The sequence below is a fragment of the Musa acuminata genome, chromosome BXJ2-6 (genome assembly GCF_036884655.1).
Source record: "Musa acuminata AAA Group cultivar baxijiao chromosome BXJ2-6, Cavendish_Baxijiao_AAA, whole genome shotgun sequence".
Taxonomy (NCBI): Eukaryota; Viridiplantae; Streptophyta; class Magnoliopsida; order Zingiberales; family Musaceae; genus Musa; species Musa acuminata.
In genome coordinates this window covers 75216-97331 of record NC_088343.1, presented here as the reverse complement: position 1 = coordinate 97331, position 22116 = coordinate 75216, and the positions used below count along the sequence as shown (strand labels likewise).

Below are 22116 nucleotides of genomic sequence, written 5' to 3'. Positions count from 1 at the left end.
AATATCCATTTGCTGGGGAATGAATGGTGGATTGGATGCTGTGGATAATGGGTGTCTGCATCTGTGCTTTTGTTCTCAGAAAAAGAAGAATCTGCTTTTTCTGAGAGCAGAATCTGCCAATTGTTTCAATGCTTTGTTCCTTTTATATCTTAGTTGTCATTTGTGTGGAGACTTACATGGATAGAAGATGTAATCTGCATACTTCCTACCTTCTTCTATTAATACATCTGCTGAACTGGTTGTAATATGTAAGGCTGTTTGGCATTAAAGGTTTCCCACCTAATCTACTGTCTTCCACCTGAACTGGTTGTAACATGAATGCTTCTAATTATAAATTTGAAACCCAAAATACTTCGATTTGTAAAATAAAAAATAAAATCAAAATTTGAAAATATATTCTTTCGAATTAAATAAATATTTATTCTTCTAATTTTAATTCTAAAATATGTTTCCGTATAAAATAAAAAGTTTCCCATATGCTTACTCTGTGTTCATCAGTTCATTATAAAAATATCTGTTATTATCTTCCTTAAAAAGACTAAAATATATGTTTCTCTCCTAAGTTCCAAGTGTATAGTACTAGCGAGAAGAAGAGAAATAAAACTATCATGTAAAATAATAAATATGAGAAAGAAAAATATTCTAAATTTTAATTATCAACGACATAAATGAAGTCTTTAAATATTTGGTGGATACACACATATCCTAAATTAAAATTTAGGATAATTTTGTCTCTGCAAAAATACCTTTATATATATATATATATATATATATATATATATGGAAGAAATAAATTAAATATAATAATAATTTTCAGATTTTGAAACATAAATATATTAAAAAGAATTAAAGTTAAATAGGTTTTCTTCATTTTTCTGTCGCCGCTCGTCTGGACTGTATTGTGCGGTCTGTCTCCTTTCTCTCTCGCTCGCTCGCTCGCGTCGAGAATTTGAGTGGAGATGGCCGAGGGGAAACCCAAGAGCCAGTCCGGAGTCTGGACCACCGTCAAGCCCTTCGTCAATGGCGGCGCCTCCGGCATGCTTGCCACCTGTGTCATCCAACCCATCGACATGGTCAAGGTACACCACAGATATTCCTCCCCCCCTCTCTCCCATTCTATGACTCGAAGGGCTCTGGTTATGCTTGCAGAAATGAGGTCCTTTAGGATATTTTATGATCTGAAAGCTTCTTTAGAATGTTTGTCCGGATCTAAGCGAAAGGGTGATGTTCTTGTTGTCGTGATGCTAGAAAACATATGTCGATCGGATTAATTAATGATATGGTATGGTAGTCTTGTTCGGGGTTATGATTCCTTCATGTGATGGTAATTTTTGTGGTTCCAGGTTAGGATCCAGCTGGGTCAGGGGTCAGCTGTCCAAGTTACAAAGAACATGCTTGCCAACGAAGGGTTTGGCTCCTTTTACAAGGTTCGCTCGACATTCTTTTGTCTCTGTCACTAATCTTTGTTTTCCTTTTTGCTATTGATTGTGTAACTCTTGACGTTGATCCTAATTCCTCAAATATCAGCATTTTCTAAGGAGTAAAACAATTAATGTGCGTGTCATCCTAAATCTCTTTTGGATTAGTAAATCGCTGACCTACTATTTTGTATTTGTTCTAGCAGAATAGGTATGCAGTTCTGAGTTTGGTGGGGGCATAGGTGCTTGTATGGTTTGGTTAAGCAGATAGGCTTCAATAAAAAAAAAAAAAGAATGGTTAAAGCATTTGTTATTCAGTAGGAAGTGAGATGGATGTGCACTGCTCAGTTGATTTGGAAGCTTTCTGATCATTGCTATTCTTGTGATGAATATTGTGCTAAAGCAATTTTCTTTAGTGTTAAACATCATCTCTGATGGAAGGTTTAGGCATAATTGGCTTGTCAACAACCAGCCCTTTAATGCTCCACTGGACTAAGATACAACATTCAGAACATTGTGCACAAATCTGTTTCAGTGGATTGCGCCACGCTGCACCCAACTGAAACCCAATACTGATCCTTTGAACCTTACTTAAATGATTCAATCAAAACTAATCCTTCTTTTGTACAAGGATTATTTAAAATTTGCATTTTCTATTTAAATATAGTATAATAGCAGTCCATAAATAGAACCATGTGCTGCTATGCATTTTTTACAATGTTAAATAAGTATTTCTCTGGCAATCGATATACCTCAAATTGATTATTTTGATCAAAGTTGTTTGGTTTGTTTTATGATGCAAAACCTATGCAACCTGAGTTAGAATAATTTGAAGTTTTTACCCATTCCTGCCTCAAACTACCAGTGATAGGCATCTTGCAAATACATTAGGGTTATATTCGTGAAGAAGTTGATGAGATGATGACTTGATTTACAACACTGATCTGGACAAACAGAAAGATCCAAATAACAGTAACAGTAACAACAAAGTTGTAATATTGCAACTATTTGGACTTGCCTATATGAATCGTTTTTATGGCCATTGAGCTTGTAAAATGTCATATTGTAAGTTAAATGAACACTCTTTTTAGCTCTCTCTACCTCTCCTAGTAATTGTTTCATATTTTCTAACAACTCCATCTATAGGGGTTTTTAGCACATGTCCATACCATTTTAAATGATTCCAACTCATTTTCTTTTCTATCAAAAGTACATCTAGTTATTCACAAATAAAAATATTTTTTCCCTATATTTTATTTTTTTTAGTAACTCCAAACATCGACCTCAACATTCTTATCTCATCGTCATAAACTTTTTATATTTATTTACTATCCAATTCTCACATCCATGAAGTATTGCTGGTCTAACAATAGTCAAATAGAAAATCCATTCCTTAGCCCAAAAGACACCGTCCCCAAGTCAAGATTCAAGCCAAGAACTTAATTAAGTATTGAGTAAAGATCTCAGTCCAAGCTAGCCTTCCTGCCTAAGGAGTTATTGTCTTATTTGTATTAACAAATTTCATATAATATCTTTATGTTCAAGGGAGATTTTTGGCAACCTCTTCTATTTGGAGTCAAATTGGGAATAATATAGGTCAGACTTGTTAATTTTCTAGTTAAACTCATATAGGTAGTCTTAAGGTTATTTAGTAGGAAACTTTAACATGGGAATAATATAGGTTAGACTTGTTAATTTTATAGTAGGGGGGATTATGTGGGCATACAGGATTAACTTTATTTCTCTCGGTTTTTGTGATCATAAGCTGCTTCTTTAGTTCTTTAGGAATAGGAGAGACATGGGATGAGAGTCTATAAATAACTATGCCTAGTTGGGATTAGTTGGAAGATAAGTTGTTGACATGGACTTGAAACACAAATCAAACATGATACTTGCTGCTGTCACAATTAATTTAAAAGTAGGATACAACATGTCTTAGACATGACTATTGGTGCATATACTTTTAATATATTAGTATATACAAAATATAGACAATCTATGATCATCATATATGAAATTTATAAGAAGCTTGGCAACCATTCATGCAAATATTTATGACAAAGCATATATATAAAACATAAAAGAGTATCTCAATAGTACAAATATTGTGCATATTGACAATATTTGATGTGTCTTGAAGCCTCTCAAAAATGATTTAAGTATCCTACATGTGTAGAGCACATTAACATAGATAAGCGTAGATCTTGCAAGAGACCTAAAGTGCTTTAAAATAAACAACACGTGCTGGGAAGCAAGATTCGCCATATCGTACCGTACCGGCGTTTCGACCCGGGCTCGGTATGGTACGGTACTGGTGTACCGAGCGGTACATCAGGGCGTACTGAGCGGTACACCCTGGTGTACTGAACAATTATATATTTTTTCATACTGTAGTAGTGCTACAGTATAGCACTGTAGCACTGTAGCGGTGCCGGACGGTCTGCGTACCGGTAACTTGTCGGACCGGTACGATACAGGCGGTACGCTTCGGTATGGCAGACCTTGCTGGGAAATATGTGACATTTGAAGCATTTTGAAGTGCCCAAGCTTTATAGGTTGGAGTTAAATAGGTTGCTTGGGATTTGATGGAATTTGGTCAATTTTCTTGATGCCAAAATTGGGAGTTCTTGTGTCAAACATGGTCAATCCCGATGGACCATATAAATTGTTTGATATTTTGTGCACCTAATAACCAAGTAACTTATTTTTTTATATCACTTGGTCTCAATTTGGATTGGCTGTTTCAAAATTTCCAATCAAAATTTATGAGGGACCTGATTTTGCTGTTTCTCATGGATGGAATTTGGTCAATCTCATTGATGCCAAAATTGGGAGTTCTTGTGTCAAACATTATCAATCCCCATGAACCATATAAACTGTTTGATATTTTGTGCACCTAATAATCAAGTAACTTATGTTTTTTTTTGTATCTTGGCTATGGTTGATTCTTATTGTTGATTGTTGCTGAAATCAATCTTCATATTTAAATACTGGTGGCATCATTCTCACTAGAATAATGTACTTGGGTCTATCAATTAACCTGAAATTTGACCTGTAATGGCCCACTAGATTGATTACATCATAGGCAGTTTCCAGCCTTTCAGGATTTTTTGACCTCCCTTTCGATTGTTCTTCTTTCCACAATTTCTTCTAGCATTTCTTTCACTTTCCTATTCACCCTAAGCTTTTTTTAAAAATGGAAAATCCTCCGTAAATGCTTTCTTTTTGAGGCATTATGCTTTGTAAGAATGGGGAAACCTCCCCCATTATGTTCTTGTTTTTTCCAGTTAAGTTTCCTCTGAATTTCATCAGCTATCTTAGCTTTTGCATTTAGATATAGCATGTTATGATATACTGGACAGATTTAAGTAGAAAGTTAGTCAGTTTTTTGGTAATACGTATGGCGGTTTTAAGAATAGGTTTTTGAGATCCTCTTTTTTTCTTTTCTATTGTTTTCTTATTGTTTATATTCTGATTATCTATCACCAGCATACATTTAATAAATTGGAGTTGTGCAAATCTAAAAGTCATATGGTTATCTTACACTAACATAGAATAATAACTTGGAGCGGTGCAAATAATTATGCAGCACCGGTACCATGTTGTTTATATTTCTCATGCTTAAATAATAATTTAATACTTGTAGTAGCATGTGTGTCCCAACATAGTGTAATTCTTTAACTTTTTATTTGTATCTTTTTTTATCTGCTCCATATAGTATCTTGACCATGGTAATATGGCACAATTAACTGTGAACTGATTTCATTTTGTTGGAGTCTATTTTTCATGTATCGGTTCGTTTTTTTGTCATTCTGATGTGTCGTTTTGCATCAGGGACTGTCAGCTGGTTTACTTAGACAAGCTACTTATACAACTGCACGATTGGGTTCCTTTAGGTAAAATTTCCCTTATTTCCACGAAATTAGTCATTTGACAATCTGGTTAATTTACAGACTAGAAGTCTTATCTGATGATGTGAAATTTGTTGGCATTATCTGTAAATCAAAACTGGCCTTGCATACTTAATATGTTCCTAAGGTTTGCAAGTTAAAGCTTTGGATTGATTAAGATAACAGCCTAGCTGATAACTTTTCCAGAAATCTCCTCAGGTTGCTATATTGGACTAATGTTTCAGTTTTACTTTTGTCAGAATTGAACATGACTTAAAGGTTGCCACACTATGTTTGTTGTTATTCGTGTTGTCTGCATATTTAGGCAGAATGAGCACTGGGTTCTGTATGGTTTTAGGGGAAGATTATCCTAAAATCCTTGTGCTTTTTATTGTCAGATGTTAATCCTCACTCCTGTTACTTTTATTGTTATATGTGGAATCTGTTCAGTTTCAGTTTAGTCACATTTTTAGCACTCTGGACTTTTTTATTGCTTAGGAACTCATTAAACTCTTGCTATAAGCTATTTTTAACTTTTTTTTATCTCAGTTAAAATGAGTTTTTTTTTCCTGTAACAGACCTGATTACTTACTAAGAATTACTTTCATCACCCTCAGAAAAAAATTGCATGCATGTGCTATCCTATTCACGGTTGTAGGGTTATTGCTAAATTGTACCACATTTACACTTCAAGCTAACTCCAAAATATCATAACCAACTTTCAGTATAATGCAACATTTCCAGTTCTGTTAATACAGTTAATTACTTCTACTGCATCTGAGTGAACCTAGATTTTTCGTTATCCTTCTTGCTTTGCTCTCCTCAATGCCTCGTATATTTCCCTATAGTCTATTTGTTTGGTTTGTTGGATGTACAATCTGCAACAGTTTTTTAGCCCCAAAATTCCTTGAAGGAAAATTCATAAAAATAGCATTTAAAATATTGCTTTCTAAGATATCATCGTATGCTTTCTCCAAATTCAGCTTGATTAAAATATTTGGGGAATGTCCTTTGGATTTGGCTATAGTATGAACCAGCATATTAGCAATTATAATGTCATTATGAGTATTCCTACTAAGAACAAAAGTCGATTGATTATGTAGAAAAAGGGAATCAAGTTTACTTTTGATAAATGGGCAATGAAATTTTGCAAGGAACTCGCAAAAAAATATCACAGAGGGCAGTGGGTCTATATCTTACAACCTTGCAAGAGTTAACTTTTTTAGGTGTAAACTAAAAAGGCTTTATCCCAACTAGTTGGGAGAACATTGAGAATGGAAGTTTGAGAAAGCTTTAGTAATGTTATCTTTAACAATGTCCAAATAGCAAAGACACTTCCTCCAATTAGGAGTAATGGAGTAGTGCCATACAAAGGTCATGGTACCAATCAACAAATGAGAAAGGATTAAGTTACCATCAGTTAATGAGATGCCATCCTCATTTACAATCAAATTAATGGTGTTTTACTTCTCTTGAAATTAGTGATTTTGTGAAAGAGCTTGATATTCCTATCACCCCTCCCATTCATTGAATATTGGCTCTATTCCACCAATTTAATTGAGTTAGCGGTTTAGGGCAACGAAGCCATTTTAGTCTGATACAGTCAGCTTCAATAAGTGACCCATTATAATCTTTAAGCTCTATGTTAGAGATTTCCTCCATTGTGTCTTTAATCTTATCATCTAGATTCCTCCTACACGAAGCATTCCTAGAGAACAAGGGATGACTAAGTTTGGTAGGCTTGTGATGAATAATGGTTAAGAGGATTATCATGATTGCAAGCAAAAGACCAACACTTTTTAACAGGGTTGTTAACTTCAGGATACTCCCAAGTCCCACCAATAGGCTTCCAATCCAAACAACCTGTGCTTAGACTTGTTCCTATCTACTTGGCCTGCTGTTATTGACACAGGTAAATGATTGTACTATATTTTGGAGTCCAAATGTTCAAAATCCGAATGATGTTGAACCATAACATCATTGAAAATACAACTCCAATTCTCATCTAACAAAAATCCTATCAAGTTTAACTGTTATTGTAGAGCTTCCAAAATGATAGTCACACCATGTGAAACATCAACCAAGGAAACACTAGTCAATTAGTCCATCTTTGAAAATGAAATTCTGAAAATACAAAACTGATTGAGTGAGTTTAAAAGGTATATATTTGGTCTTATCTTCCAGATCCAAAATCACATTTATATCACCACGTTTAAACCATGGAAATCTGCTCATATTAATATTGGCCAAGTGATCCCATAAATAATTATAAAGAAGAAAGGTTGCTATCGTAAATTGCTGCAAGTATCCAACAAAAGTTACCTATTTCCTCAATTACTAAACTCTCAGAATGATTGTGCTTTTTGATTATCAAAGCCCAAATACTTCCTGCCAAGCATAAAAAATTTCTCTTACCGTTTTACTGCTGTTGTGAAATCTCCCTTCCACTGTCTTCCAAGCTTTCGTGAAAAACTCTTACTGGTTTCCTGCTGTAAGTTAATGTCCAGCAATATCATTAGAGAATTACTGTGTGTTTTGATAAGAACATTCAGATATTCTCTACTCTCCCTTTTGTTCTCCACCTTATAGTTCCAAGACAGCATGATCATTTGTACTAGTTGAGATTGCCAGATGCGTATGTTACCGTCAAAGTTTTTAATACCAATTGGACCAGTAAATATCAGTTTCTACATATTGGTCCGTGTAATGACGCAAAAGGATACTATATTACACTAACTAGATGAAATGCAAATATGGAATATTTCTAGTAGGATGTTTCTATTTGTTTAATGACTTAGGGGAAGCCTACATTCTAGATGAAGATATTAAAGCTTACATTAATTGACGGCCTTGTGCTCAATCTGCTGTGATTTTCTTTTTCTAACCACAGTTGAAACTGGTCTGTGTAAATTGTATAATCTCAAGGCTAATGCTTGTTTGTCATGTTCTATTTTGAAGATTACTTAGTGAAATCTTGATATTAGAACCTAATTATCAATACCATTTGCAACCACATATTCTTGTTATGCATCTAGATTGAAGTATAAAGAAATATATGATTAATGATGTAGCTAAGTTTTTTCTTTGTGTTGTAATACAACAATACTATTTTTTGTCAATTTTGTAGTCATCCAGTGACTTTTTCTCTCTTTAGGGTATTGACAAACAAAGCTGTTGAGGCAAATGATGGCAAACCACTGCCTTTGCTTCAGAAAGCTGCTATTGGTCTTACAGCTGGAGCAATCGGAGCATGCATAGGCAGTCCGGCAGATTTAGCACTAATCAGGATGCAAGCTGATGCAACTTTACCTGCTGCACAGCGACGAAACTATAAAAATGCTTTCCATGCACTCTATCGTATTATTGCTGATGAAGGGGTTCTAGCTTTATGGAAAGGTGCAGGTCCTACAGTAGTAAGGGCAATGTCATTGAATATGGGTATGCTTGCTTCATATGACCAGAGTGTTGAGCTATTCAGGGACTCACTTGGCTTTGGTGAAGTTAGCACAGTTCTTGGTAAGATACTGTGAAGTAAAAAATATATAAATTATTTATCCTTTTTCTGGAATATTAATGGGTCATTAAGTGATTGTCCTCTTTTGGCATCTTTCATATCAAATTCTTGATCGGGTAAATTGGTTTTGCTTAGTTGAATGCTATTCTCTTAGTTGATAAGAGCATATGAAGAATTAATTATAAATCTTGAGTGATGGAAGCAATCCATAAAACGTAAAGGTTTTAGATTAAGACTAAAACTGAATATATGAGATGCAATTGTAATAATACTAGGAATAGGTAGCAGAATATAGTTACTTTGGATACACAAGAAGTTTCTTTTAAATAAAAGTCTTAGGTATCTTGGATTAATTATTCAACAAGATTGAGGGATTAATGAAGATATTATTCACAGAGTAAAAATGGTGATGAGTGTCAAGAGTCTTATGTGATCATCGAATATCATTAAGATTGAAAGAAAAATTTTATAAGACAATTATGATTTCAAAAATGTTTTATGGTTCTGAGCATTAGATAATTAAAAAATAACATATAAAAAAATTTATGTTGCTGAGATGAGAATATTGAGATGGATGTATGGAATTACTATGAAAGATAGAAAACAAAATATTTTTATTCGTGAACAAATAGGTATCATTTTGATAGAGGATAGAGTGAGAGAGAATCGTTTAAGATGGTATAGATATGTGTTTAGGAGATTTGTGGATGTGGTAGTTTGATGAAGTAAAATGATCAATGTTAGTGGTAAGAAGAAAGACAGAGGAAAATCTAAAAAAAATCTTAATAGAAATTATAAATAAATATTTAAATATTTTAAACTTAATTAAACATATGACTTTCTATAGATCTCAATGGCGGCAAAAGATCCATGTCGCCAACTCTAGATAATTAGGACTTATGACTTTGTTGTTGTTGTTGGGTGAATTAGTCTAGTCAAAGTTACTAAAGTCACATTGAACTCTTGTATATGCTTGAACATCTCGAAATGATCTTCCAGTTCTGTGGAGAACTTGCAAAACTCCTGCTCAGGTTCTCTCTCTTTTTTCCATAGGGTTGATTTCTTCAACTTTTATTGTTGTGGCCTCAAAGCATGCAGTGGGACCAACATATTTTAGTGGTCCCACTTTATGTCACTTGAGGCTTGGACAAATACAGTTTGATAGATCAGGGGCATCATATTTTTGTTTTTACTTGTGAATTTGCTTCCATCTAAGAAATCTTCGGGAGTTGGAAGTCACGTGTTTTATGACCACATCAAAATTTAGATCTTGGTTAAAATTGACTTCTTAGGTTACATAGCAAGAAGTCTATTTTTAACATCATTGATAATCGAGAGTCTCTCTTGGAGGATTTATGTACTCTTCAAAGCAGTGAAAACTTTGTGTCTTCTAGGCTTATGATGCTTTCTAAATTGCTAAACATAGTCTAGCAGAAGTCTTGGATGATGATAATCGTGGCATTTCATAGTTTCCTGTTAATTAGTTTTGATCCATTTGTATAGATGTTACCATATCCTTTTCCTTTTCTTTTTTCTTTTTTTGGAGCAGTGCTTTAGTCGGTGTTATAAGTTGCGGATGTTATCCTAGCAAACATCTTTTCAATATTTATTCTAGTATGCCGTGCTATTGTAGGATTACATCAAAGATCAAGTTTACATCCTTATTATTCACATTAGTAAAAGTCAGACTTACTAGTGATATGCTATAAAAACTCTCATTATGGCATGTTATGAACCTACGATATTGCTATGATTAATGAGAGTTTGAACAGAACCAAAACTTATGACACAAACGTCTTAAATTAAATAGGACTAGGACTAAACTACAGAGATGTTAATTTAGTAATGTCAATAGAAGAACCAAGAATATAATTAGGATGGAAATAAAAGCTCTAAATATTTTGCATATACTATTAAATAAGATTGAGAGATTGAGAAGGATATTTTCATAAAAGATGGGTGATCAAAGTGGAGAGTAGCGAAATGCTTTTCAAACTAAAAGAAAAATTTATAAGACAATTATTAGGTCACTCATTTTCTATGCATTGGAGTATTAGGGCAGTTAAAAAAGGACAGGTACAAAATATTTGTTATTGAAATGAGAATGTTGATTAGGAGATGCAGAATTACTAGAAATGATAGGAAATTTTTTTTTCATTCAATAGTTATAGCTCCAATAGAAAATAAAATGTGAGCGAATTGTCTAAAATGGTATGAAGATATTCTAAAGAGACTTATATATATATATATATATATATATATATATACACACACACACACACACAGTGATTAGATAAGGTGAGACAATTGGGATTAGTGTTGAGGAGAGGTAGAGGAACTCCTAAGAAGACTGTACAAGAAAATATAAATAGAGATTTGAATGTTCTTGATTTAACTAAGGATGTTCTATATGGTTGACCCAAAACAGTTTGGACATTATGACTTCTCGTTGTTGTTCTCACGTTTGCTTGAAGCTTAAAATTATTATATAAGCTTATGCATTTAATTGACAGAAGTTAAAATTGAGAGTGCATCTTTTTGGACTTCTCAACCTCTGGATATTTGGATCCTCTACCATTCTAACCTTCTTGTAACCAAGAAAATGTGGTTGCCCATGACCTTCACCATATCAGGTCATCTAGCAGAATTTAGTTAGTGTTTGATTATATTCTGGGTATTGTTAGTGTTTGTTTGTGTTTTGGACATTCTTTCTATAGTGTTTGCAGAATTAGGGTTTTTAGCACTTTTAATATATATAGATTGATTTGATGCTACCCTCTCTTCATCTCCAGGGGCAAGTGCTGTTTCTGGATTCTTTGCATCTGCTTGCAGTTTACCATTTGACTATGTGAAAACACAAATACAGAAGATGCAGCCTGATGCCAATGGAAAGTATCCCTACACTGGGTCATTAGATTGTGCCATGAAGACTCTGAAGTCCGGTGGTCCTTTCAAATTTTACACTGGATTTCCTGTCTACTGTGTGAGAATTGCTCCGCATGTCATGGTAAAATCTGTCTCTTCCCTTCGGAATTTCTCATTATTGCTTCTTTGACACACTGAATCATATCTTTAGATATGTGAATGATCAAAAGGGATGTTTTGCAGATGACATGGATATTCTTGAATCAAATTCAGAAGGTTGAGAAGTCTATGGGCTTATAGATATCCATTTATTTGGGATCCCTATGCATTGATTGACTGTTTTATGCTAATCCCTTGGTGATTGAACTTCCGTAGGCTGGTTTTGGTATAACACAGCCTTTGACTTACTCAATTCACGGCATGATTTAGCGAAGGTGTAATAAACTGTTGTTGCACGTGGAAAGTATTACCATACAGTCATTTAGTTGGATGCACAACTCAATTGGTAGTAAAACATAACATCTCTTGTTTCTCTTTCCTATGTATCTCAGCTTTCATTTTCTCGATATCTGATGAATTTGTATGTTGGCTTGGTCAAAAAATTGATCTAGGTTAATTTATTTATATCATAACATATTATGTGTTTGCATCTTGTACACAATTTTTGTGTTTCAGTTTCATAATCTTTATCCTGACGGTAAGTGCATACTAACAATTTTACCAGGAATGACAGATGCAGCATATATTTTGATTCGCATGGAATTTCGACCTGAGCAACACCTGCTTCTAAACCGGCAAGAGACAAATGGCTGCGGCTCCAATAAGGTACGTTAGAAAACTATCTTTAGCAAAAGAACTAAGAGTAACCTATTCTTTCTAGTGTGAGTTCCTCTGCAAATCGAATAGAGTCGTTTTGCTTGAACATATTTTCCTCTCTAAAAACTGAGAGGAAATTGATCATTCATTCCTTTTTTATAAGTTCTCGAGACATCGGAGCTTAAAATGCTAAAATCTCTAGGAGTTGTCCGGTTGACATTTCAACATGAATAATTTAGACCTTTATCAACAATACAAAATTCTCTTACATTCTTGGGGAAATTCACCTAAGAAAGCAACTTCTTTTTTGTTCTTTCCTTGGGAGCTCCTCTTTTTGAGAAGTTGCCCCTGAATTGGCCTTTGCTCTCTTAGTCCTGTTCATCTTCTATCATATTAGTCTATTCTTCTTTGTTGACATTGTCGATTTTGCTTGTGGCCTCCCTCTTTTTCCTCTATCCCTATCTCTCCCGTTTCTTGATAATTTTGACTCTCTAAAGGATGATTTTGTGATCGCCTTAGGTTTTTCCTCTTTCTCCCGTTCGTTAATAATCTTGACTCCTTCCTTGGGAGATGATCTCTTCATTGCCCTTATGCCCTTATTCTCTATTGATGATCTTAACTTCTCTTTTGGGATGACACTCTAGCTTTCTTTTCCCTTGCCCCCCATCTCCTTCATTAATGGTACTAACTTCTCCCTCCGAGACATTTGGGTTCATCTATTGCTCCCTTGTCACACTTATGAATGAATATCATTGATTATTCTTATAATCTCATTGAAAATGTACCAAATTTGAATATCAATATCTTAAAATTTATAGAAAAAATTTAAATTTAGATTTTATTTCTCCTCTATAGTAAAAATTTAAGGTAAAATGGATAATATTTAAATTGTTACATACATAAATGAACATTGATACATTTATTATTTAAATTATTATTTAATTAGTCTAAATTTGAATATAAATGTCATTGGATTCTCATAAATATAGATAAAACCATTGACCAAGATACTTGACATATAATTTACATAGTTTGTCATTTCTTACCTACGTCAATGAAGAGAAAAACCTAGATTATTCATTGTGAACAATAAAATACAAGTAATAAAACTCTGTCCAAAGTAACTCAGGTCCAAGCTTTAGTCCCTTGTATACCTTCAAACGTAATCTGGGAAAAACCTTATTATCATCTGTCTTTCAACCTCCCTAACTAAAATCCTAGAATACATAGGCATTTTGCCTATTAACTATCCAAATCCTAATATTCAAATATTATTTTCGAGATTAAATTTCTTATCCTCTAAGAGATAAAGTGTTGTAAGAAATTTTATTCCTTTTAAAAATTAAAATTATTTATCATTCTAAAGATCTTTTAGGAGATCATGCACTTAAACATTATATATTACAGCGCTGGACTTCCCCTTGATCTCCTTTGGACAAAAACATGCTATTTTATATTTATATTTTTTTATTATCTAAAAATATTTTAAAATTTATTATTATTTTAATAATTTTAGTTGAACGTATGAGCTGACTAGCAAAATAATATTTAAAAAAAATAAAAAATACTTTTTATTATATTCAATGACCTATATAACGTTGATTTGAACATGACATCTGTCACTTATATGATAATACATTAATCAATCCTAGTATCTTAACAAAATATAATAAAATAATATTTAAAGTAAGTCAAATCACAAACCACTATATACTATTATATCACTCCAAAAATTAAACACTCGATAAATAGGCGAAATATTACTACAAACTCGGTTTCAGTTAAACTGTTATATTTCAGTATGGCTCGGTTTCGGTTGTCGAACCGGTTTGGTTTGTCGGTCTCTTGGATTGTGATCGAACCGTACCAAATCCTAACCGAGCACAGACGAGAATATTCCTTCACACGCTCGGCATCTCCCTCTCCGTCTCCTTCAAAAACCCTTTGTTGGGCCGGTTTGTGTCGTCCGTCGCCGGTGCGATCCTCAACAGGGAAGTCGACCTCGGAGGCGATGGAGTGCACCGCTCTGCCGCTGGGACTGGAGGTCAGTTCTTCCCCATTCTTCCGATCTTTTTCTTTCTCGTCGCATCGCAGTTCCTTGGAGCAACTCTTGCCATATGAGGAAATCATTTGATCCTGGATGAGATGCTTAAAACCCTAAGGTAGACGATCGGTATAATTCCTAGCACGGAGGAGCAATTCAATGATAGGCAGGAAAAGTAGGAAGATGAGGTAATGGTCAATGTTGTCAATGTTCTAAGCTAATTGACGAGTGTTAACGTTCTACTGGGATCATAAATAAAGCTCCTTCTTGGAGTATTACTCTCTGCCCTAAATACTAGGCCAAGGCTCTGATGGTTAGGGCCACCTACCTTACTCTTCGATCCAGGGTTATATTAATCTTCACGAAATCATGTAATGTAGCTTGCAAATTTAAGAAAAACATGCTAGATTTTGATGTCTTTCATTGGAGATTTCTGCATAGTTTGATTGAGAAGGGAGCTATAAATGAATTCTAAGGAAAGGAAAATTTAAGATGTGGCGAAACTACAAAACGTCCTTCAAATTGAAGGTGGAAAATGAATTCATAAATCGCTTCTTCCCATTGGTTCATCTTTACTTCTGCTCTATAACATTATCTACAAAGAATGCAGTCCTATTTGACCATTGCGCTAAGTAGTAATATTGAATTTTCTCTTGGATTAGAATTTGAAATTATACCTCTAGGTGAATCTAAACGTGCATTACATTTGGAACTTGTCTGGAGAAATTGATCTAATTTGTAACTTAGCTCGACTTGCATCAACAGATTTCTGATGTAAGACTTAATCTCTAAAGACTTACTCGACCCAGATTTTTTTTCCATTCTTTTGCTGCTCTTTCATATGATGAGCTATTGAATTGTGTGTGATCGTATAGAAACAATTTGCTACTATCCTAGAGGAGACATGCATTCGATCCTTGCTTGTACATGAAAATCATATATCTTCTACTAATGAGTGTTCCAAACATGTTGTACTGATATAATTTGAAACTTAAATCACTATATTGGACCAATTTCCTTACACCAACTGTGTGAGCTGGAGATGAGGTATTACATGTAGTTAAGGGATATCAACTGATCGATTTTTGTAGTTTTCACGTTTTCCGATATTAGATATCTGCATAATGCATTTGCTGGTCCTCCTGTATAGTCTACTTGTTCATTTCAAGTCACCCAAAGAGGCCCTTCATAATTGATACTCTGAACCCAATAAAAAAAATTCTAGCTTTTGATTACATGATATATCAGTGACCACCAATTTTGGTTCACAGTCTACATCTAGAACTTTTTGGACTTTCCATTTGATTAGGAGGAAGAAATTGATGTCGTATGGATGGTACATTGTTATGATCCAATTCCTCCCTGGCTTTTTTTTTTTATTAAATCAGTCCAAGATTTCACTATATTCAATTTGGATTCTGAACTCTGATAGTTTGATGATATTGGAAGTCCTAGATGGACCACTTTAATCAACAAATAGTCTGTGGGTATCACAAATTTATTCACAGCAATAATTTAATGCATCCTTGGTCCTATACTACCAAAACTGGGCAAGAAGTAGGCCAAGATAGCCTTCCAAGTTAGGTAGTCGACAGCCTTTGATGATCCTATCATTTGGACAGCCCATGAAGGTGTCCCATATGGCATCACAATTGCCCAATTTCAACAGCTGGTCCAACAATATATTAGAAGAGGAACAAATTGTAAATTAATTTATGGCATGATAAGTTATACTCTAATCTCCATTCCTCGGTTTTCACAGCATTGGTTCCACCAATTAACCATAAAAACTATTGGATTTGCTACGAGTTGATGAAAGTTTGATGGCATGCACAAAGGATGGTGATTATACATTGATCTTGAATAAACAAGCACTAGAGGTCCAAGAATAAGTTGAATATATTTTTAATAGTGAGGACATGCATGCATAACAGAGGGGAGTTTTAAGGATGTTTCCAGATTAGAATAGGGTAGTAAAAATGTTCAATACTCCTTTACATATTTAATTTAGTTTATGATATTTATTTTGCTAATGTTGAAGACATGTATGTATAAACTCTAAGAAAATAAAGTCAAACTTCTAAGAGTATTGGAGTCTTGCAACAAATTAAAATAAAAGGAATACCAATTCTAGCGACAATAGTAGGAGAAAGCCAAAACAATATACAATTGTGAGATAATGGAATTAAGGATAAATGCAGCTACAATAACTTTTATTAGGTAGCTCTATATGAACAATTTTACCAGGAAACATGGAATACAATATTTTGAGACTGTAAATCTATATAGAGCTGTTCTGGCAAATAACAAGCAAAAAATTCATATTCCATTTGAATATTTCAAAAGGACATATAGGGCACCATTAATGAGTCAATTCATATCCTAACAGATGTTCAACTAAAATCCTGAAGAAGCATTGTTAGAACAAGAGTAGACATCGTTGCTTTTTGGTCAGTGGATTCAAATGTATACATATGTGTTCTGCAATTTTAGTACACTTTGCTGAGTTTGTCTTATTTGTCAATCAGGTGCTATCCCTAAACTTTGTAAAGCCCCCATTAGCTACTGTGAGTATTCTGCCACAACTAGAGAGTATTTTCCACTGTCATTTATTGCATGATATCAATAATTAAAATATTTCATTATGCATATATGGTATTTTTATTATATTCAACTATATCGTTTTGTATGTTTGTTGGTAGGTTTCCTATGCTATGATACATTATTTCATACGTTGTCATGTATTTTATATAAATATTCTATTTGATGTTATTTCTGTATCTATATTGACTTATGCTTATTTTATGTTGTTTGATATTTATCCTCCTTAGAAGGAACAATATTTGCTCAGGTGTAGGCTAATCAAACTGTATCAATCCAATATGTCGAGATTTGTAATGTTGCTAAACAAAGATCCCTCATAAAGTATATGTCACATACAAAATATATTCAAACCTCTCATCAACCTCAACACTACATCGCCTCATCGTTTATGCCTTCGATCATGTTTCTCTCTCTCTCTCTCTCTGGAATGGAACAGATGCATTCTTGTTATAGAATCAATCAGGAATTAAACGGCTGTTCAAGGTCTCCTCGAAGCGACTGCAGGAGTCGACTCTCATCTCTGTGCTCATGTCATTCTCCGGTGCCGGATAGTAGTCTTCCCTGAGCTGCACATCCCTCAGGCCCGGCATCCCGAGAAAGAACCGCATGAAGTGCTCGTGGGTGGTGCCATGGATGAACAGCTTCCTCAAGCTAAGGCAGCCCTGGATCAGTCCAGTCGCCGGAAGCGACAGGCTTCTCTGGTTCACCTCCTTGTCCTGCGGCGGCCAGTAGTCGAGCTCGTAAAGGCCCAGGTCACCGATTCCGTGGAGGTAAAACCTCTCCCACAAGCTCAGATCCATGTGGCCCGTCGGCGCCGTCAGCGCGTACCCGAACGCCTCGCCGCAGTCCAGTTTCATCTTGGCAAGGCGCGGATAGCGGGCAAGAAAGCTTAACCCGAAGACTCTCTGCCTCGGCCTCGGGCACATCCGGCAGTCGCCCTCCACCTTGATGCAGATGTCTTCCAGTTGCGGGCAGCTCTCCAGCCCCGCATCCCCCAGCGGCGTTAGCACTTCTCCTGCGGGTATCCAAAGCGAGAGGCAGCGGAGCCTCGTCCATGTCCGAAACCAGAAGCAGCGGTTCTCGATGTCGTCATGAGTGCCGTCCGAGTACCTACATTTCTTGTTTCTTGATCCGTCAGGCGTTTCCTCATCCACTTGGTCGACGTCCGAGTCGTCAGTCGTCTTCTCCGGCGTCTGGGGTAGCTGATCCAGCTCGGGGTTCGCCCAGATGCAGTCGATGTGAAGGCGCTCGACGCGGTCGCGGATCGGCTCTACAGCACGCAGCGATCTTGTGGCGTCGAGAAGCTGGCAGCCAGAAATGGCAATGTCGACCAGCGTGAACCGGAGCATGCTCGAGAGCTTCCTGATCCCCATTTCCGTGACCTTGTTGCATCCATGGATTTCTAACTTGGATAGCCTGCTGCAACCGCGAGCGATGGTGACAAGGCTAGAGTCCGTCAGATCCGCGGATTTCTTGATGCATAGCGACTCCAGCCGGCCGCAGACGGCGACGCCGTCCAGGTGCAGCCAAGCGCCTTTGCAGACGCCGTGGAACTGCCCGAGCTTGAGCGACTTGATCTTGGGGCATTTGTGGCTCAAGGCTTCCAATGAAGGCCCGGCATCTCTGACGTTGTGGCATATATCGAGCGCGAGGTCTTCCAGCTGCGGAAGCCCGGCGAAGAGCCCCTCGAGGCCCCGCCCGGTAATCGCAGCGGCTTCCTTCGCTTCGGAGTCGATGCGGGCGGAGGAGAGGGTGGCGGGATCGACGAGGTGGAGGAGGGCGAGGCGAGGGCAGCCGATGGCCAGCGTGAGAAGGGTGTGGTTGCTGACGAACTCGATGCACCGGGGGTTGAACACGCAGGGGGCAAGGAGGTGGGTGAGCTTGGGGCAGGCGCCGGCGATGGCGGCGAGCTCGGACGAGCCAAAGCCCTCGGTCGAGGCGGGGCAGAGGAGGTCGAGGTGGACGAGGGACGAGGCGGCAGTGGGGTGGTCCTGAAGGGCTTGGGGGACGTCCTCGGTCCAGCAGTAGAACTGGGAAAGGTCGAGAGCGGCGAGGCCGGGGCAGGCGGCGAGCAGCGGAGCGAGGTCGCCGCCGAGGGGGAGGTTGGCGGGCCGCTGGTGCCAGCGGACGAGGCGGGCGGCGCGGAGGTCCGGCCAGAGCGGCGCGAGGGCGGCGAGCACGGACGGGTCGCGGGCGTAGATGGCGAGGGAGGAGACGCAGGGGAAGGCCTGAGCGAGGCGGGCGGCGACGAGGGCGGCCTGCTCGGAGAGGAGGTGGTGGTGGTGGTAGTGCTGCGGCGGTTGCTGGTGGTGGAGGAAGGGGTGGTGGCCCCAGGGGGAGAGGAGGGAGAGATCGAGGTGAGCGACGGCGGGGAAGCACGTGGGGAGGAGGAAAGGGGCGCGGACGTGGCCACGGAGATCGAGGGAGGTGCGCGTGGCCCGCTCCAAGGATCGCCACCGGCGGCAGGCCAACGCCATGGCGTTGCGGCTGCGCACGTCGCTCACCAGCAAGAAGATGTTTGTCAGGATTGATTCCGGCAGATCGTGCAGGTGGATGCCGCTGACGGTGGCGGCCGCCATGGACCTTCTTGTTGCCACTACTCCTACTCCTACTACTAATAGATTAGGTTGGATTGGAATTGGAAGAAAGGGAGAGGTTTAAGAGGAAGAGGTGAAGAAGAATAGAAGGATGGATATAGGGGAGGGAGGAAGGGAGATGGGGGGATTGGGATCAGGTGAGTTGGATGGGTGAGAGAAGCCATCCACATGACGGTGATCTGATCTCTGTTCCTTTTCGCATCTTGTGTATATCGGACGCATACTTTGGCAGCGCAGTGGTGATTGTACCCCCCCCCGGGGATTAAAACTCAAGCCAAAATTGAACCCAAATCAATTAAATCTAAACATATTGCTTTGCTTTTATTTTATTTGTCAAAGGCAAATAGCAATATCCATTTTTTAGTAATACTTTCTTTGAAATAATATCCATGAAGAGGGGGCCAAAGAAATGAAGATGATTTAATATAACACACGTTAACTGGACATCATCCTAATTTATTTGCTTTGCATCAAATTTGACTTGGATCATTTCACTAGATCATTCCCAAAGAGTGCTCTCTCTCACTTTTTGACTTGGATCATTTCACTAGATCATTCAAACCCCTTATTAACTAAGCAACATCACATGACCTTATCTAGAATGCCACTGATATAAATTTTGTAGAGACTATTTGAATTCTTGGCTTCCTAACACCTTAGCTTGAGAGTGATTCGAAAGTAGACATCAGTTGATTCTAAATTATTTTTTATAAAAAAATATATCGAATGAGATTTTGAATCTTTAACTATTGACGAGAGAATACTATCATTAGATCAATATTTAAGATATAAAATATACTGGATGAGATTTCAAACCTTCAACATAGTTGATAAATGAGTCTCGTATATCACAATCAGATAAATATTTAAGGTATAAAAAATATATCGAATGAGATTTTGATCTAATACACTACCAATATACTAATAATTAAGGTATGTTGGCTCCAAACTCGAACAATCATAATTTAATTTAATATTAATAGATTATTAAGATGCTGGTATTGGATCATATTTTCATCTCCAAAAACACTATTTTTTTATCATTTATTATTTATAAAGAATAACAAAATAAAATAGTGGTGGACAAGTGGATGATTACAAAGATAAGGTGATGGGTCACCCAATCATCGGTCACACTCTAGTCATTTGCATCGATCTAATTTTCGATAGAATCTACCTCAAGGATAAGGATAGGGATAAGGCATCATCAATAACTAGAATCTTCTTCCAATAGAATAGTTACATATGATTAAAAATTAAAATAATCAAATATTATTTCTCAGATTTAACTCACAATTTAATGAACTTAAGTTTTTATTCATCTTAATAAGAACCCTTGTACTTAAGCTTTTCGTTTAAATTGATGTGCAATCATCCCATCTGTTAGAGAGAAATCAGAGATCAACAATTAAGGTACAAATAAAAATATTCTTTCCTATATAAAAAAATCAAACATCTTTTCCTACTTCCATAAGGAAAAAAAAAAGGGGGGGTCAAATTCTTTCCTCTTTACCAACGCGTTAACGTAACACGTAGAACTCCTAATTCATAAGGGATGCGAAGCGATTAAAACGATCAAATTGGTTCACTCCCATCACTATCGAGATTGTCGAATTCTCACGTGAGTTGCACATGGGACGGCCAATCATGCGATGCGACACTGTGAGAGATTAACGCAGACGTCCCCAACACAACCATATGCGGAGGGGTGTGTGTGTGTGTGTGTGTGTGTTGCTGCTGCCTCCGTCGTACGTGTGCGAGTAGCGTATCGAAGCCAAACGTATGAAGCTTATAGGACATTTCGCTGTACTCCATGAGGACACCATGATTCCAGCTCCTTTGATGTTACCCACCACCAACCCCCCCTCTCTCTCCCCCTCTCACACACACACACACACACACACACACGTGGAACACGTTTTTTGGCAACCGATTTGAGCACAATTAACACGTTCTCTGATGAGAAGCTCGGAGAAATGATGAAGGATTAGTCAATGAATGAATTGGCTCGAGGATCTAAATGTGCTATTATAACTTAGATATGGATATATTAGAGTTGTTGGGGGAGTAAACAAAATTAATAACATATTAAAATAAAAATAATTTAATAAATTAAAGAATAAAAGTTTAGATTAAACCCAGATGAAATTTCTTCCCTACTTTGGATTTCTATCCTTATTCAATCGATATAATTCATCATACAAGATTGTTAAAATGTCTTGCCTAACCTCCTTTAGGAAGCTAAATAATAAATAAATAAATAAATAAAGATATAATTATGAAAGAAAGATAAAAATACAATTGAAATTATGTATTTTGTCTTATTTAGATAGTTGAAGAGCGTGGATATAATATTAAAATATTAAAT

At 36.9% G+C, this 22116-nt stretch overlaps 2 protein-coding genes across 3 annotated transcripts; one reads left to right on the top strand and one right to left on the bottom strand.

Annotated features, from left to right (window-relative positions):
* Nucleotides 1-871: 871 nt before the first annotated feature.
* LOC135614034 (mitochondrial dicarboxylate/tricarboxylate transporter DTC-like) lies at nt 872-12228 on the top strand. Of its 2 annotated transcripts, none has more exons than XM_065111026.1 (6): nt 872-1079; nt 1344-1427; nt 5253-5314; nt 8463-8824; nt 11615-11829; nt 11918-12228. In XM_065111026.1, exons 1-6 carry the CDS (start codon nt 960-962, stop codon nt 11966-11968), a joined length of 894 nt encoding a protein of 297 aa, XP_064967098.1. In that variant the 5' UTR covers nt 872-959; the 3' UTR covers nt 11969-12228. The 2 variants fall into 2 exon arrangements, with proteins under 2 accessions (XP_064967098.1, XP_064967097.1); XM_065111025.1 differs by having other exon boundaries at nt 873-1079; nt 11931-12228.
* A 5187-nt stretch (nt 12229-17415) lies between these two features.
* On the bottom strand, nt 17416-19877 carry LOC135614032 (F-box/LRR-repeat MAX2 homolog). The gene has a single exon (XM_065111024.1). The coding sequence runs from the start codon at nt 19728-19730 to the stop codon at nt 17607-17609; it is 2124 nt and encodes a 707-aa protein (XP_064967096.1). The 5' UTR covers nt 19731-19877; the 3' UTR covers nt 17416-17606.
* Between the last annotated feature and the right edge of the window lie 2239 nt (nt 19878-22116).

What these genes read in the sequence shown, in the direction of transcription:
- LOC135614034 (XM_065111025.1), top strand. Translation starts at nt 960, where the DNA reads ATGGCCGAGGGGAAACCCAAGAGCCAGTCCGGAGTCTGGACCACCGTC. An exon ending in TGAAGTTAGCACAGTTCTTG is followed by an intron (nt 8,825 to 11,614) that starts GTAAGATACTGT and finishes CTTCATCTCCAG; the next exon opens with GGGCAAGTGCTGTTTCTGGA. An exon ending in GAATTGCTCCGCATGTCATG is followed by an intron (nt 11,830 to 11,930) that starts GTAAAATCTGTC and finishes GATGTTTTGCAG; the next exon opens with ATGACATGGATATTCTTGAA.
- LOC135614032 (XM_065111024.1), bottom strand. Translation starts at nt 19,730, where the DNA reads ATGGCGGCCGCCACCGTCAGCGGCATCCACCTGCACGATCTGCCGGAA.